Source organism: Girardinichthys multiradiatus, chromosome 9 (genome assembly GCF_021462225.1).
Source record: "Girardinichthys multiradiatus isolate DD_20200921_A chromosome 9, DD_fGirMul_XY1, whole genome shotgun sequence".
NCBI classification, from domain to species: Eukaryota; Metazoa; Chordata; class Actinopteri; order Cyprinodontiformes; family Goodeidae; genus Girardinichthys; species Girardinichthys multiradiatus.
In genome coordinates, this window is record NC_061802.1 from 33381606 (window position 1) to 33400358 (window position 18753).

General features: G+C 39.1%; 2 protein-coding genes across 4 annotated transcripts in view; both read right to left on the reverse strand.

Moving 5' to 3' along the window:
- yjefn3 (YjeF N-terminal domain containing 3) overlaps positions 1-7125 on the reverse strand; it is a 72359-nt gene extending 65234 nt beyond the window's left edge. The window contains exon 1 of one of the 2 annotated variants that reach the window (XM_047373783.1): positions 6702-7125. In XM_047373783.1, coding sequence (XP_047229739.1) covers positions 6702-6769 — 68 coding nt within the window. In that variant the 5' untranslated portion in view covers positions 6770-7125. The remainder of the gene's footprint in view (positions 1-6701) is intronic. The other variant, XM_047373782.1, reaches the window with a different exon arrangement.
- Positions 7126-10624: 3499 nt separating this feature from the next.
- gatad2ab (GATA zinc finger domain containing 2Ab) overlaps positions 10625-18753 on the reverse strand; it is a 33156-nt gene continuing 25027 nt past the window's right edge. The window contains exons 5-11 of one of the 2 annotated variants that reach the window (XM_047375419.1): positions 16613-16684; positions 16388-16504; positions 16039-16218; positions 15689-15938; positions 15198-15592; positions 14852-15077; positions 10625-13497 (exon numbers count right to left, since the gene is read on the reverse strand). In XM_047375419.1, coding sequence (XP_047231375.1) covers positions 13364-13497; positions 14852-15077; positions 15198-15592; positions 15689-15938; positions 16039-16218; positions 16388-16504; positions 16613-16684 — 1374 coding nt within the window. In that variant the 3' untranslated portion in view covers positions 10625-13363. Of the gene's footprint in view, positions 13498-14851; positions 15078-15197; positions 15593-15688; positions 15939-16023; positions 16219-16387; positions 16505-16612; positions 16685-18753 lie in introns of both variants that reach the window. The other variant, XM_047375418.1, reaches the window with a different exon arrangement.

Here is an 18753-nt window from a genome sequence, read left to right on the forward strand (position 1 = left end):
TCCTAAACTATGTTTGTACTTATGGCTAAATATTGAAAAAGATAATATCTTTGAAAATTGTGAAAGAATTTGTGAAAGTACCATATCCTCTTTAATAACTTTTATTCAGTAGGAGTACAATAGAATGGAAATTAATCCAAATAATATTGTTTATTCAGTCAATAGCAATGTCTGTGTTTCATTTTTTAATTTAAATTCATGGCCTACTTTTATTTATTGCTCCTCTTGTTTACAGTGTTTGTAAGGTCATCTTACCAATCATGTGACCTAATTCTGTGGTTCTGTCCTCATTTTGATATGTGCTTCTGCCACAGGACAGTTTGTGATGATGAAAGGTCACTGAATATCTGGGTTAATAGAAAGTTCAGGACTACAGTTACAACCCATGTTCATGTGAAACTCTCTTGTGTTCATAGATTTTTCAGCGTATTTATTGAATAAACACTAAAGCTGTTATCGAACTGTTTCCTATGTTGCCACTTATATTTGCCTATCTAAAAACCTGTTTTAAGTGGTTTCAAATGTGAAGAAATGAAACATGTTTTGTGAAACATCAAGTCCTGTCTATGCGTGTTGCTTATAATGCAACCGCTTTTTGTGCATTGTATTAATGGGATGAATGGTATAAAATGTAAAGTCTGCAACTGTGTCAGTTTTTTATGCCCTGACATTACTGTCTTATTGTTTTCTATTCCATCCTTGTTGATTACCTGACCATCTTAACCTGAAAGTTCAATGCTCAATAATAATAATAACTTTAGCTACAATTTTCAGAAAAATGGGTAACGCTGCAATCAGGTGAAGTCACTACAAGGATCTGGCATGCCGAGGTGAGTGCATCATTATCTTTTAGTGCAGAGAGAGCATCAGCACAGCGTAGCATAAGATGTATCACGTTCTGGGTTTGGATCGGACCAAAGTGCAGATAAGAGCTTGGCAGCCGCATGATGAGAGAAAGGCTTCTCTTTAATTAAAGGTCTCCAAAACGTAACATAATCCAGCATGTACAAACATGAGTCGAGCCAAAAACTTACATGTGTTCACAGTTCTGTACCATAGCAAAACTGAGCATAAACAGGGGTAGTGAACGAGGAATAGTGACGGAGGAACCAGCGGGGATCAAAGAACACAGACCAACTAATATACAGGGAGAAACGAAAGGCAGGTAATCACAAGAACTAAGAACAGGTGTGGCAAGGAGACATGGAGGCATAAGGGACAGGTGGAACTAATTAACAATAAAGGAAAACATAGACCTAAGCACAGTTAACACAAAAACACAAACCAAGTCCAAGGATGTCATACCATGACAAGATTAAGTAATGTTATTACTGGGTTTGTGCTGTGACAATGGTCTATTAGGTAGATTTAGCAGTGGTACATATGCACAGAATATATAGTATATCTGTGTTATGATCCTTGGGTGTTCCCTGTTTATTATGTTCTAAAATTATATATTAGTTATTCCTTTGTGCTCAGTTTCTCAGCTTATTCTAGTTGTACATTTAGTCTGTTAGTATTTAGTCTGTTACATCTCTGTTTATCTTTTTCCCTTGATTGATCATTTCTTTGTGTCCCTACTGAGCTCTAACAATGTTGATCAGTCTTACCCCCTTAGTCTCCCTGCACTCTTTCTGCCCTAGCTGCTTCACATATTCCCCTTGATTGACTCACACCTGCATTCAATGCCATTCTCCACTTGTCCCACAGTATATATTCTATTCTTACCGGTTCTCATTGTTTCCCGCTGGATCCCCCCCGTTACACTCTGGGTCCTAGTCCATACCCACATAACATGACATTGTGAGCTACAAGATCAAATTATGTACACTACAGTATCAGATCCATAGAAAGATGATGCTAAAGTAGCATTAAATTAAAGCATCATATTTTCACGCACTATTAAAACACAAGGCAGATGTGCAATGGTATGACACAAGTATTAAAAAAAACACTAAAAAGAGCCGACCTTGATGATTTGAGATCAGAAAGTGATTGTAAAGCACTGATACAAGCAGGCCATAAGACGACTTCCCAAAGCAAACCAAGAAACAAAACCGAGTTTCTATCCATTTAGAGCAGAATATACAATTAAGTAAATACAAAATTCTAAAACATCAAAGCAAGCATCAAAGTCTAGACCAATAATGTTGCTGTTAGCTACATTTCTTTAAAATAAATTCTAGCTTCAGGGATTTTTCTTTCTTTTTATCCAAAAACACGACCAAGTGCTATTTTATTGTACAAATAAAATTGGAAACCAACACCAAATATCAGCTCCAGTCACCACTAATACTTTCAAATTTTCACTGATGCATGGAAACCCAAAATTACAGTGATTGCAAAATGGTAAAATCTCTCTTTTTAACCATTTTAGCTTCTATAATAAAAACAAAATAATTTAGACATGTATCTGTATTAACTATTACTTAAAATATATGAGGTACAGTCTGAAATGCAAAACAAATAAAGGTTTATTACTTGTTGAAACTTGTTCATAAAAAACAGACACTTAAACTAACTAAGCCCTCTGTCCAGCTCTGCCTATCCCCATCCTGTTTGTCTTTTGAACAATAATAAATTGAGATAAATTTTGTTTTTTTACAGCTAACCTGACTTTAATGGAAGAGGAAAAATGATGGGCAAACATTGCACTGGTTGCAGATCATTACTGTCCTCGGTTCTCCATCTCTGTAATCTCCACCTCTATGCTCCAGTCATTACATTTGGGCTATAAATAAATATTGAGGCTGTCACACAAGCAAATGGAGCTGCCAACCTGAGAATTGGTGGCAGGAAGCTGTGAGGAGGCAGATGGTCAGCAGAAATAACAATGAGGTAAAACTTAATTTTGCAAAATGTGGAAGGACATGAAATTAAAACAGGACAGTGGCTAATAAAGACAGGTGGCCTTTTCAAAGCCTATTGTTTATATTGTCATTCTGCATGTTATTTAAAAATGTACAGTAAATTAACCGAGGAAAAGCTTTTACACATATAAAAATAATGCACAAAAGGCAAAAAAAGCTGCATCCAGTTCATACCCTATGAAAATATGTTGCAGTGGCAGCAAAAACAAAAGAGAAAGAAATGTAGAGAAACCATGCAGGCTTTTAAGCTGAGATATTTTTTAGTCATTTCTGCTTTCTTTCCTTAAATAAAACACATTCACTTTGCCCTTTGCTATTTACTCATTTGAACTTTCAGAAGCTATCTGCAGCAACAAGCTGCTGATCCAGATCCGAGTCATCACCAGTTGCGAACAACATTTTTAGGTCTCACCGCCTGCGGCATCACATCAGCTGAAGTGCCAGAGCAATGATTCCGCTTCATTCCTGGAGAATCCTGGGAAATGTTTTATTCCACATTTTAATCTGATTATTCAAATACAGTGATGCATGCAGCCCTTTTGTTTGTGGATGTCTGTGCATCCGTTTTTGTTAATTTTGTATTCTTTATGAGAGACAAGTCTTGCTCAGTGTACATTTTTATCTTTTTGCTGTCACACCCATCATCCAGCTAAAACAGCAGGATTGTCCTTTGCTCTGCATTTCATGCATTAACATAATGGGTTAATTCTTGCCTCTGGCCAATACATTAGATTCAATTTCTATATGATTGCATCAAGTCACTGAACAACTCATCATCACCAGTTAGAAGTGACAAAAAGGAATTATTACCATCTAATTATTGTCTTCTCAAATCCTCACTTAGACTTCATCAATCTGGGAAAAGTAGCAGTTTTTAATAAGTATCCCCTCCAATACTATGCATTAACTGAGTGCCAGCAGAGACTCATAGGCAAGGTTTAGTTTTCACAGCTTCTCTAATTTTGACATATTATTAATAATGGGCACGCAGGCACTGCAAAGACTGCAATTACATGTTTATGAGGAGTGTAAATTAGGCTTCACGAGAGGGCTCTAATAATAAATCTAATAATAAAAACCATCGAGCTTCCCCTTCAGTTAAATCAATGACTGTGACTTTGAGAGTTATGCCTGCGTCACAGAAGCAAATTTGATCATGTCTATAGATAGGGTTCGTGATCACATATTGTAAAATATGCTTTAGGATTACAGAGTAATCCATTTTTATCCAGCTGCTTTTAAAATATACAAAGAGAAAAGGAAGAAGTTGCTGTTTTTTTCTGATGATAAGTAATAATCTTATACTTGAGGTGCATTACAGAGAAAAAGAGCTATCACACCATACGATCACTATGCAATACAGTCAAATTTAACATGCTTCAAAAATTAAGGTTTTGGATGTACAGGTTATTGAATTAATTACCCCAGTCTCAAGTCTTTGTATCCTCTAACATATCGCAGACTATGTTTTAAAGTGGTGTGTTCAGGGCAGTTTGGGCTCTCTGCCACATGCATGCCTGTCAAAATGTTCGCTTTTGATCTCATCTGCCGGGAGCATCTTTTTTCCCACTATTGTTGTATGACTTGTGGCAAATTCCAAACAGGAGCTCTTTTGGCTTTCTCTCAACAATGGCTTTCTTCGTGGCTCTCTCCCATAAAGACTACAATATTTTCAGAGGACACAACCAATAGTTGTCCTAACAAGAGATTCTCCCACCTGAGCTGTTGGTCTCTGTAGCTCCTCTAGAGTCCCTGCTGTCCTTGCTCTACCTGTTAGTTTAGATGGTGTATCAGACTATGAGGAGGCTGAATACAAATACACACCCTGCACTTTGAACATTAGTATTTACATAACATATTGAAAACCACGCATGCATGTTTTTACATCCACTTCCCAATTTTGTTGGTCTAACACAGACCAACAAAATACACTGAGATTTATAGTTATAAAGTGATTAAATATAATGGTTATACCATTATGATATTGTAATTTTGCATGCTGCTGTATGTTTATTCGCATGTAGTTTTGCATGTAGTTCCATTTTGGAAACATTTGGGTTGTGCAGTAATCAGTCATGACAAACCAGGCTGAAGCACAAAGAGTCACTTTATCTAAAACCCTGTTTCCCAATACTTGGTAAGACATTCTGATTACATTTTTGTATATCTATAAAACCAGATGCAACAAAACAGCTTTACAGCATTACAAATCTGAGCCATGATTCACTTTCTTTTCATTATGGACCTCATTTTGTCACCCACAAACACATTTTCCCTCTTCATTTCCAAAGAACTTTACTTTCCCTATTTGTTCAACATTAATTCAAGACTGCTCTTCAGGGACGAACTAATCAATTAGCCAAAGTAAGAAATTATTAATTTTCCATTGATTAGCTCTAATCAGTGATTATTCCTTCATTTCTGTTGGACTCAGAATGGCTGTACCAATGAACTTACAGTGAGTTATTTTCTCTTTTATGTGTTCTGGTCCACAGGGAGACAAAACACAAAATTGGTCAAAAACAAAATTAGACCTCAAAGAAAACCATAAATCGGTGCAGCGCTGTGTCACTCAATGTACTTTTTTGTGCATTTAAGAGCATCCTATTCATATGATCTAACATGATCTTGTTTTAGAAAACTGCACATTTCTGTTTGTTTCTCTTTGTTTAATTTCATTTTATGTATATATATATACCTATATATGTATACTCGTACTCGTACTCGTCATCTTCCGCTTTATCCGGGACCGGGTCGCGGGGGCAGTAGACTCAGCAGAGACGCCCAGACGTTCCTCTCCCCAGACACCTCTTCCAGCTCCTCCGGGGGGAGCCCAAGGCATTCACAGGCCAGCCGAGAAACATAGTCCCTCCAGCGTGTCCTGGGTCGTCCCCTGGGCCTCCTCCCGGTGGGACGTGCCTGGAACACCTCCCGAGGAAGGCGTCCAGGTTTTATATATATATATATTTTTTTTTTTTTTTTTGTGATTTGACCACAGTTTTCAGTGTAGATATTTTATAAAAAATTAAGTCATATCAGTATGTTACAAACTCAGTACCATAAATATTCCCATCACAGAGAAAGCAACAGGCAAAGAGCGACCTCATCTCAAAGTGCCTCCACAGCCTTCCCATCTCATTCCCAAATACCAGTGAATCACAAGATACTTGGCTTTCTTGGTAATAACCCATTGACATCCTAATTTAATAAAAAATCTGATTGGTAATTCAATTTGTGGCTTCAGTGGAGAGGAAGAGAGAAAGGAAAAAAGTTTAGATGCAGGGTGAAAGAAGTTCCCTGGAGGCATCATAATCATTGCCTGATTATGTTCATCACTGGTGTTTCCAAACAAAATTTTCAATTTATTATTACTATTGTTATTATTGGACTGGCAACCTGCCCAGGGTGTACCCTGCCTCGCGCCCATAGACTGCTGGAGATAGGCACCAGTTTCCCCTGCGACCAACAATGGATGAAGCAGGTATAGAAAATGGATGGATGAATGGATTGTTATTATTTACCTGATCTCATCAGCTTTAAAACCCTTTTGTTTGGAAACTGCAACATAAATCTAAGCTGTCAAGTTGATATAAAAACACATATGGGAGGATGTGGAGGTCCCTTTCTGTCGCTCCTGTCTCTGTCTGCCTGCCACTATCTGTCAATTCTCCACACTGATCTGAGCTGTCATGAGAAGTGCTAACTGTAGCTTAGAGTGGAAGGAACCGGAACACTTGAAGATAGGGTGAAAAATCAAAATGGTGATAGAATAGAATAGAATAGAATAGAATAGAATAGAATAGAATAGAATAGAATAGAATAGGTGCCTACCTGAGGTAACGCAGCGCTTCTATGGTTTCAGGCTCTGCCTCAGCTGAGCTGTGGTTCATCTTGTCCATCTTTCTTCACCCACCAGGAGTCGGTAAACAGGAGAAAGGATGAGCTGTGCTCCCCCAAAGAAAACACTTCCGTTCCTTCTCCCTGACTCTGATTAAATAAATGGGCTGTGTGTGTGTATGTCTTTTTGCCTGGGAATAGACTGTGAAATCTAAATGCACTCGCTCACTCTGTACCTCTCTCCCTCCACAGCTCTTGATTGGTGCAGATGCTGGAAGGTAATTACTGGCTGCTTCAAAACACACACGTCCACCCAAGTTCACATACACACAGACACACACACTCTGCTTCTTGTCTCGATAACCCTTCCTCTCCTCTCTGTCTATTTCTCACCGGGTCCCCCGGCTCAGTCTCTGATAAAAAACAGTCTGCACTTCAGCTGCTCTCACAAGGAAATCCAGCCAATTAAGAATCAGGAGCCCTTGTGCTCTGACAGCTGATTGGCTCACAGTCGTGGCTGTTCAGTCATTAACATCTCCACCAGCCATCACATCACTAAAATTTGCACAAACAAAGAGGTTCATTAAACACATTTTTCTTATGATTACTCCGTTGTGATAAACATAATTCCTTGACGCAAAATTTAAAAAAAAGAACACTGGACTGTTCACAGATGATAAATGATCATGTTTGGAATTGTTTTTTTACTTACATAATATTTTTCTCAACAGATAACATAAAGAGTTTGAAGTTTGATCCAAGTAAAGACGGTATGAGCATAGCTGCACTGAAAGAAAATGAACAGGGATGCCTTTAATGTCACTAACCTATGACAGATCATGAAATAAGCTTCTAAGTATACACACAAACATACAAACGTTTGAATTCAGACTTCATTTTTAATTTGACCACTTATGTTAGCTTTTACAACTACTGGACAGAAAATTACTCTGTACGGAATATTAACTGGTCACCATCTATCTATCTATCTATCTATCTATCTATCTATCTATCTATCTATCTATCTATCTATCTATCTATCTATCTATCTATCTATCTATCTATCTATCTATCTATCTATCTATCTATCTATCTATCTATCTATCTACATTAGTGACCTCGTGTCATCCTATTAGATAAATATTATCTTAATAAAAAAGATTTTCTTACTGAAGCACTCTATAGACACCTAGTGTTTACAGCAAGCAAATGCAAATCAAATGCAAACTAACTCTTTATCTGTACTGCCTTAGTAGCTACGCAACTCATCACAACTTCTATAAAATGATTTAATAGCTTTGAATCTTTTCACACAGACTCCCATCTGGAGTTTCTTATGTTGTAATTTTAATATGAATCTAATTTATTGCAAGAGCAGTGGGGGCCACTGCAAGTCAAGGCTGCTTGACCCAATCATCCAGATGTACCAAATGAATCTCCCCTGCACTGAAAATGTCTCTTGTTGTAAAAGGCAAACTGAAGGCAAGGCTCATTACATGTTTGAAGCAAGTGTTAAAGGTATAATCTTTTTGTTCCCTGGTTTTTTCTTGTGAATTTAATGTGGGGCAAAGGGATTCCTTCAACATCATTTTTTAATATTTGAGATGACTTGGTCCTTGTAGGTATGTGTAGTTGCCACAATATGCCTCTACTAGCTTTGTCGATAGAGACTGACATTTTGGCCTATTTTTCTTTCCAAAATATTTCAGGCTCAGTCAGACTGGATGGAGAGAATCTGTGAACATCATTTTTTAAGTCTTAGCATAGATTGTCTGTTGCATTGAGGTTGGGACATTGAGTGGGCCATTTGGACACATGAATATGCTTTAATCTAAATCTTTCTGTTGTAACACTGGCTGTGTGTTTGAACTGAAAGTGAACTCGTTGCAACCTCTAACAGGTTTTCTTCCTGGATTGCCATGTATTCAGCTTTATCCATTTTCTCCATCAAGGTTGACCAACTACTCTGTCTCTGTGGAAAAAAAGGTGCCACTAAATATAACCCTTTCCATGTAAGCCCAAGAAGTTCACTTTTGGTCCCATCTGAACAGAGGAGATCTATGTTTGGTAGATCTTCTATATGGTTTATGGCAAACTTGAAACTGGATTTCTAATGGCATTCCTTCAACAACGGCTTTTTTCTTGCCACTCTTCCATAGGTACCAGTTTTGTTGCGTGAACAACAGATTATTGACTTATTAAATCCTCCACTTGAGCTGTGGATTTTGCCACTACTCCAGAGTTATCATGGCCAACTTGACTGCTTCTTTGATGTCTTTGCTAGGCTTGTCCGTTTAGATGGGTGGCCATTTTTTGGAAGGCTTGCAGTAGTGCCAGACTGTATTTTGTGATGGATTGGACATTGCTTCATAAGACAGAGAAAGCTTATATTGTTTTATTGTCAACCCTGCTTCTCCACATCATCATCCCTGACCCGTCTGTAGTCGTTCTTGGTCCCCATGTTGTTCACTAATGCTGGATTTATACTGAGAAACTACACACCAGTGGACTTTTCAATAATAGGATATCCTCTGAACACATTTGGTTTCACTGGATTTTATTTAGGGGTACAAAAGCGCTTTGAGTGCCTTGTTGCTGAAAAGCGCTATATAAACTTGACTTGACTTATGTGGGGGGTGCATTCACTTGTCTGCCACAGGTGTGGTTCTTTTAAGCCTCATGCATGTGAGCTGCTGTACAAAATCAAAATTTCTACGGGTCAGTGAGTGTGCAGTTGCAAATTCAGTTACAATTTTAAGAAGGGTACGAGGCACTTTTATTATGTTGAAAAAACATTAAAATAAAGCATTTCCAACTTTCTCTAGAAGCCATCCATCCCTTTTCTATACCCGCTTCTTCTGTACAGGGTCATTGGGTAGCGGGTGCCTTTCTCCTCGACCTACAGGCGAGAAGCAGGTTGCCACAGAACCAACCATGCACAGACCAATTTACACCGAAGGGAAATTGAGAGAGACCAATTAACCTAACATTCAAGCTGTTGGACTGTCGGAGGAAGCCGGAGTACCAAGAGAGAACCCACGAAAGCAAGGAGGAACCATGCAAACTCCATGTAGAAAGACCACCGGACGGGAGTCAAACTCAGAACCTTCTTGCTGCAAGGCAGCAGTGCTACCAACTGCACCATCCTGTAGCCTTAAGCTAGGAACCCTTAATACAAAATCTGTCACCTTGCACCACAGAGGTCTCGAGATCTTATTCAGTAAGTCAAGAATGACAAGAGCATAATGTAAGTGCAACTCTGGGATTTATATGGAAACCATTAAAGTAGTCTTTACAACATTAGTATGAATGTAGCCTATTCAGTGTTGTGAAACATATTCGGACTAAAGTCTGGATGTTGACTAGGCCTCTCCAAATCTTTTATTCGGTTGTATTTGTTTGAACATGCAGGTTTGCTTCAGATCACTTTCCTGCTCCATAACCTAAGTGCCCCTTAAAATCACTAACCGGACATTCTTCCTCCAGATTTTCTGCCACAAAGCACAATTCATAATTCCATTGGTTGCAGCAAGTCGTCCAGGTCCTGAAGAGCAAACAGTGTCAGACCATCACACTTGCTTTTTGAGATCTTTGAACCTACTAAACATGGTAACACAGGTTCTATTTAAGAGCGTTCTTGACTCTACATTTCATGCGGTAAACAGGGTGGGCGGGGCAAGTAAAAATGAACCAAAAGAGTGATTAATCATAGTTAAATCAGATGGAGGCAAATACTTTTTCAAACAGCACCATAATTCAGATAGCTTTCTTCTCTCATTACATAAAATGATTTTAAAAAATTGCATTCCATATGGACTCAGGTTAAATAGGTTTTCCACAACATGCATGCTCTTTGCCTCCAGCAAGGCACAAGAGATCGAGTTTCATGTAACCCTGCCAGTAAACAAGTCATGAAACAGGGGTTAAAATTAGTTTTATTTGACAGAGCAGGAAAAAAAAAAAAAAATCCAAAACAAAAAAAGAATTCTTATACATTGTTGTCCATTTGCGCTTCACTGCAGTCAGTTTTCTGACCCCAACAAACAAACACAGCGGAATGGTGATAATGTTGCCAAACAGCAGCAGCAGCAGCAGGCACTAGTCAGGACAGCACAGGGTTGCTCAAAGTAGGCAATGGAAGAGGCATGGGCTCATTCCAGGTTGCTCATTGTTCCTCCCACAAGATGTGGGATGCTACTTTTTTTTTTTTGCTTGTCAGGAATGTACACACAGCCTGGAATATTTCCACTGCTACTCCAATAAAGAAAACATGAACTTCACAAGCAACTACTTGAATTTTTGTATGTTTGCATTACCACCAGGCATTCGCATATGGCAACTGACGCATTGTTTTAATTTCAACCGATGCCTTGTCATATAAAGCACTGCAACCGTTAGATCACAAAATAGAAAAAGGATATCTGATGTGAGGACAGGCTGCAAGACGTGGAGTTTATAGGACATGGTCCTTGAATGCAAGAAGGAATTAGGAAATGTGAAACTGAATTAAAAAAAACTGGGCCAGGAAGTCACTCAAGTTTAGTTTTTCTTTTTTTTTTTACCAACTATATTTAACCCAATTGTCTGAACATTGATGCAGCAATCAACTGACCAGAGATCAGAACTGACCAATTTGTAGTAAATCACTAAAAAATCTTATTTTATTTCCCCATTCATTAAATGCATCAAAACTAGGATCGCCCACCATTTTTATTCTATCAACTCAATCAACAGCATGCATCCCAATGCACTTTGTTTTTGGGGTTTTCTATTAATCAGATAAAGGTTAGGGACATATGCTTCGATGCATAAATGGGGATACCCTTGGAATATCTTAAGACTCCGATAGATTCAGAGTACTGCCTTTATTAAAGAACCCGTAACACATATTTCTCTCGTGTTATTGTTACAGAAAAAAAAAAAAATTCATCTAAATAAAATCAGTCAGTAGGTGAGCCTAGGAAATGTGTGCCGGCCAGGAACAGCTGGATCCGTGCATCGCTGCTTACTTAATATAATTTTCCAATAAGACACAAAAGGGAACACCTTCTGATGAGTGGTACATGAGTAAACAGGACCACCCTAGTGGCTGGTAAAAGAAAAAGAGCCAGTTTTGTCCATGACCATAGCAAAATCATGAAATTTTTCTTCTGTAGTTCTGCCTGTGCTGCTGCAATCTGATTAAAACACACTATAGCTCCTGTGTAAGGCAGAAATGACTTTACAGAAATCATACACACCTTAAAGACTAAGAAGTTTGTCATTTGTTGCAGAAGGGCTTGTTTTTTGTTTTTGCAGAACTACATTCTGAACGCTGTCCAGTTCCGCTCAAACCAATTAAAGGTTGTGTAGCAGCCGCTTGACACAAAAGAGAAAACAAATTTTAAACCAATATCCATTCTAGAGTAGGGGATACGTCTTAACTAACCCTATAAATAAATTCAGACAGTTTGTCTATAGAAGAAAAAATAAAATAAAATAATGCACCACAACCTATGACTAAAAAGCAAAAATAAAAATAAAAATTTAAATGTCAGAAAGTTGACATTTCTTACACCCACTCAGTTTAGCATGAATTCATGTTTATATCCAGAGAGGGCTCAAATAAACTAAAAACCTTCTAGCAGAAGGGATTCCATTTGGGCTCCACTAGTTCTTTGGAAGGTTTATTTTACAATATTCAATAAGAATAGTCCTCCGTGTTTTTCTTCTCGTCAGCTTTTTTTCTTACGTGAGTCTGTGAAACCATTAATCTTTTTTCCTCTTCATCATCTTGGCAAAAAGAAAGTATTTAAAACGAGGCCACAACAATGGAAACCAGCAGATGTAAAACCACCTCAACAGTAACATTAGCCTTTTTATATTCAGACCTCAACAAGAGGCCACTTCCAAAGTGTCAGGGAGCACAATATTCCAAACACAGCATAGGACTTACAGAAGAAAAGACAAAATCCTAACATTCAGGCATACAAAATAGTCCCAACAGAAACGTCAACTTCTCTAATATACACGCTGAAGGTTGGTGAGAAGAGGCAGTCTGTGTGTGGATAGATCTTTTTTTCTTTTCACAGTCTTTTTATTTTGTTTTTCTTATTCATTGTTGCAAAGCTAAAGCAGTTAATATTTTACGGATGGTCCTCGAAGCTTAACGATCCCTGTGATGAGGTCCGCAGGAGAGTTCGTTTAGGCCGGCGCGCGGGCCTGAGTCTCATCCCTGGAGAGGGATGCGGGGCGAATCTTCTTCTGTATAATGGTGATCGTTGCTAATCCCTGCATGGTCCATAAGCAGGAACGCTCAGCGATTTTTGTGCCACCTTCCTCCTGCTTCGAGCAATACACAGATGGAAGAGGCGAAGTGTGACAAAACTCAGCCCCAAGTCTTGCAAAAGGTACACAAAATGTTTGTGACATGTTCCTTGCATCCCTGAAGCTGTTGCAGCACAACCCCATTAAGGAAATGATTTGGGAAAGGAACAAGGTAGCATAAGAAGGTGTGGATAAAGGTTTAAATACACCTCTAACCAACAAGAAAAGAGTTCTTATCCTGGCCGTCAGAGCCAGAGTCTATAGAAAATAAAAGAATGATAATGAGCATGGCTGTTATTGATATTAGGAGGGCTAAAAGCTGTGGCATCAGTAGGAGGGGAAAGATTGCATTATTTCCATGTGTTTGCTGCCTGGGAGATAGAACGGGAAGGAATCATGTCCAGCAGATATTCCCGCTGACGTTCCACTGCAGAGGAGGTCTTATGAGCAGACAAGTTGGGATTGACATAGGCCATTGTCACACCTGTAAGGACACAAAGGCACAATAGTGTCAGAGTATAGTCATAACCAATAAATTACAATATTACCGAAGTTTACTTATTTCAATAACTCAATTCACCAAGTGAAACATTATATAGGCCTAATTATGACATTTTCCATTTACAGCTACTAAGAACACCATATTAAAGATTACAACACATGAGACCATAAAAACCTTTAATACCAAAAAATAGGACTAGTGGAAAAGTGTGTTTAATTCCTGCTTAAAGTTTGTTATTTTCAAAAGTTACTTTTAATTTGACAATGAGCCTCATTGGAACACATATTCTAATTTATTGAACATTTTAAAATAATAAAAAATGCTTCATTTCCAGAGCATACAAACAAAAACATTAGAATTCTGTGCCTTGCATATATATTCATACATACACTAACTTTAATATATTTTATCAGGATTTTATGTGAGAGATCAACACAAAGTATTACATATGACCGGGAAGCTGGTCATAGTTGATTGGAAGACAAAGGAAGCTAAATACAGGGCAAACCTATTAAGAAAACCTGTTGGAGGCTGCAAAAGACCTGAGACCCAGGGTGGAGGTTCACCTCTCAGCAGGTCAACAGCCCTAAAAATACAGTCAGAGCTGGAACAGCTGGGTCTACAACCTTTGTCCACCAAAATAAGAGCCCCGAAATGATACATGGCCGTTAAAAAAAAGTCAACTTATAATTTTTGATAAATATCTACTATAGAAAATGTGTTGTCATTTTTAAAGAACAACAATTTTACTACTATTTTTAGGTTAAAAAATATTATAGGGTGGATACATCTTCGAATGGGAAGTTGATATGTGTGGAAAATTATATTTTTCAACCTAATTACAAGAAAATAGCATCTATTGAGCAAATAAAAAAACCTGCAGTTTTTATTATATCGATATTTTAAACAAGCTGGCTCTTTATCATTTTTAGCTAAAGTTATTGAGAGCCATTGAGGAAGAGCCACTTGTGGCTCTGGAGACACAGGATGCAGACCTCTGTCTTAGTCAAAGCCCACACCTGATATAGGCATACCCAAAAAGACCTGCAGATGTAACTGCAAAATAAGGTGCTCCTACAAAATATTGACAAATGCTGCTGACAATTAATGCATGCCAAACGTTTCAGATTTGGATTTATTATATATTTTAAAAACCATATTTAATTTTCCCTTCCTTTTTACAGTCATGTATTATACTGTATATTGCACAATAAAATCTCAATAAAATACATTAAAGTTTGTAAATATATCATGACAAAATCTGAAAAGCTGAATGAATAATTTTGCACAGAAACAGAAACCTGATTCTCTGTATGACTTTCTCATGTTTGTGTACCTGTGTTCCCACTGCTCTGCTTCCTCCAGGCTCCCATGTTTCCCTGGTTACCACTGCTGCTGGCGCTGACCTTTGCTCCCTGCTGCAGGGAGAGAGCTGCGGCATGTTTCCCTGCTCTGCTGCCCAGTGCGGCTGCCGTCACTGCGTTCTGCAGCTGGGAGGAGGTAAAGGAGTGGGCCACACCACGGGAGCTCACTGCAGACTGGATGCTGTGTGCCAAATGACTCTGTACAGAGACACAATGTGATGAAACGATGAGGAAGGTGGACATCAATAAATATAATGCTGGAAGAAATAAGAGATATGGTGCTGGTCATACACAAATGTGATTAAATGGAATGCCAACCTGCTTCAGGGAGTGGTGTGCAGACACTGATCTGTGCTGCAAGTCAGACCTGATCTGCTTGTACTGCGGGGATACCAGCACCTCACTCTTAGACAGCGAGGGAGAGGAGGATGATGTGGTTTTGGAGCCAGAGGAAGATGAGGAGGCTGCCTGCTGGAGGATACGCTGTTCAATCTCCTGCTCTTGTTGGAGTGCCTTCACAAAGGCTGCCTTCAGACGGTTTGTGTGCTCAGCCTTTAGGGCCTTCTTCTGATTGGACGACATGCACTGGTCACAGAGGATGGTGCCAACCTTCTCCTTCCTCCAGCGGGAGGTGAAATCTGTCTTGCACTGGGCACAGGTGTACGGGTCTTTGGGATTGGAGCTGCCCATGGCAGCAGCAGGACCCAGATTACCTAAATAGGGGTAGAATATTCCGATGATATAGATCAGTTAAACAGTTTTCTATTCTCATGTTGTTTTCATCGTAACCACAGAAAAAAATTACCCACCCCGGCCATGCATCTCAAGCAACTTTTGAACCACCTCCTCTAACCCCAACAAGTAGATGAACTCATTATTAGCTGCAGATGGCAGGAAGTTGAACTCAGGAGCAGGAGGTTTGGGTGGAGGAATCTCTAGCAGTGTCTTCTCTAACTGCTTCCTCAGTGCTAGTTTAGCAGCCGCCTGTCTGCTAGCTGGGGAATCATTGACACTGGAACTGGGTGACACTGATGAGCCTTTAAGGCCGGTAGGAGAAGCCTATAAACACGAACACAAAGTCAAAATCTAAATTCCACACAGAGAGTGAGGGTATTATAGAAATCACTACAGGTGAGCCTTTAACCTGAGGGATGCTGACCATAACATTGTTGGCCACATTAGCCACTCGAATTAGTCCCTGCTGAATGATCCTCTGGCCCTGGATCTGGACGTTGGGCACAGAAGCCCTGGGGGCCAGTAACAGAGGTGGAGGGCCAGAACCGCTGTGTTGCTGATGCTGCCGCAGGCTAGCTATCTGCTGGGGGGTCACTGCAATAGGCTGAGAGTTTCACAGATACAGCAATTATAGAGGACAATCCCACACAGGTATAAACAAGAAAGATAATAAACAATAAACAACACGGTCTTATCGAAAAAAAAAACACATTCAAGAGATTTACTGTAGAAAGTTTATAAAGAAAAACTTTGGTCAGTCAGTGAACAACAACCTGGGCTCCTCTGACCAGGGGTGGCATGACGATCTGAGAGTTGTGTTTGGAGGGGACGTGCTGTCCACCCCGCACTAAAGGTGGGGGGATCACTGTGCCTGAGCTACGACCCGTCACCTGCAAACACAATAATGATGGCATTTATAAACAATAATGAACAGTTTCAACTTACTGCCCCCACCCTCAGAAGAAGAAAACATGGTTAGGCTTAGAGTGAAGTCATACCTGAAGGGGTCCTTTACTCGATGTTATGCTGCCTCTCACAAGAGGAGGAGGAGTGGCCACTGAGCCACTCACCTGAACACAAAGTATGGTTTTAATAATAGGTTAAACAACCTCGGCATAATAAAACACAGTAACTTGATTTCAATAAGGTAGTAGTTTTATACCATAATATAGTGCACAAAAATGAAGAATCTCATGACTTAGGCCCTGTCCGCACAGAGACGAGCTTAGGTTTATCAGTGAAGGTATTCTGTCGTTTAGGCATTTACAAGACCAAAAATAATCATTTTTGAAACCAGGTCCAAGAGAGGAAATATCAAAACTCTGGTTCCGTGTTTCCTTGTGTACAGGCGAAACGCATCTTTTCTGAAACATTGAAATCGTAGTTTTAACCGCCAGCCGCTTCTTGCTGCCATGTTGCTGTTTACCTTGCATGAGTTGTCTGTGCTCGCCTCGTATTTGTGTTCACTGTTTTTGGTGTGTTTCTGTGGCAGCTTTACAGCACCACCAACAGGCCAGGCATACATACTACAGCATTTTCTGTGGGGCAGCGCGCTCTCATATGGATGCTTTTTTTTTCTAAATAGTTTTTCACACGATAGCGTTTTGTCGTCGTGTGGAGAGAGCCTTAAACAGTGGGTTTAAAATGTACATTTATTTAAATTGCAATAGGACTTGTCTCTAATGTTTTCATTAGGATGTCCTGAACCAATCCAATCCCAAGAACCCCGATCTGGACTGGAAATAATCACTATTTGACTTCTTGACTAAACTAAACTTCTGATACCTGTTATTGTGGTCTTGTGTGTTATTTTGTCTGCCATACACGAGCAAGATGATAAACTAATTTGTGCAGCCAATTAAAAAACACTTTTATAGGCTGATAACATTATTTCATTGATCTAACCCAGACGTGGTCATTTTAAGGCTCGTGGGCCCCATCTGGGCCCCTTGGATCTCTGAGTGATATGTCTGAAAACCAAAATCAAACGTGCAAATGTTTAATCTGCATGCAAATCAAACATGTTGCTTTATTTAGGAAAACTGGCTTTTATTTTCAGCCCAACGTCCTATAATTCCTGATTTTTAACATAAGCACAGCGCTCTGGCCAGTGGAACTTTATAAGTAGGGTCTGCACGGGTAAATAGACCCTTAACTATAACACTATGATGCTTAGCTTGACAAAAAGTGTCAGACATTTTCTTAGGATGTACAACTTAATGTTAAATTATCAGACTTAACATTTGTCCTGGCTAATTTTTGACAAGGGTTTTTGTAAAAGCTGAACTATTTTAAGTAAATGCAAAGTCTTCAGTTGTCAATATGTTCAGTTGCAATGCTTAATGTTGCCAGAATAGGATAACAATTGTATTTAGCAGTTTATAATCAAATATATACTTTGAAAAGCTGTGTTAAGCCAATATTACCGACTCAAAAAGTCACTTATTTGGAAAAAATTATTTGTCCACTTCTAATCTGAAAAAATCTTTTGTTTTGGTGTTTTTCACTCTTAACAGCGACACAGAGAATCAGGGTCTGTAATTCCAGCTGTAGTTTCCCGTCTTTCTGTCTCATATCAGCTGCTCTGCAACCTGCGCTCGGCAGCGCCCCCTAGCTGTCCAGAAGTGCTGTACAGACAGCAGCTGAAACAGTACTCATTAAATTATAAGATGTTACAAGCAAAGCACTATATCAAGAGAACCAGAGAGAAACATTTCTTGTAACTTTTGTCTGCAGATGAACAATTGTCAAATTATGAAGTCATTTGTATATAAGGAGGACACAGCACTAGCACTTCAGGAAAATACTCAAGGAGGTCAGATTTAAGTTTATTGAAGACTGTAGCTGTATGTGTTGATTCAGATTCATCTAGAGAAACAAAAGGTGTTTGCAGAAACTTCTACTGGAAAAACTGATCTGCCAAAATAAATTGAACCCAATCCTAATGCAGACCATGTAATACTGATACTGCACATTTAAGCTACTGAGTTTAGAAGCATATGGTGCATTCAGTTTAAACCTCCAAATGCCCCCGTGGCTCGTGAATCGGCTCGGTATCGGGGATAAAAAAAATCCAGATCAGGACATCCCTAGTCTTCAGTCTTTTAGGAGTGAGTAAAGGATTAGGACAATACCTATG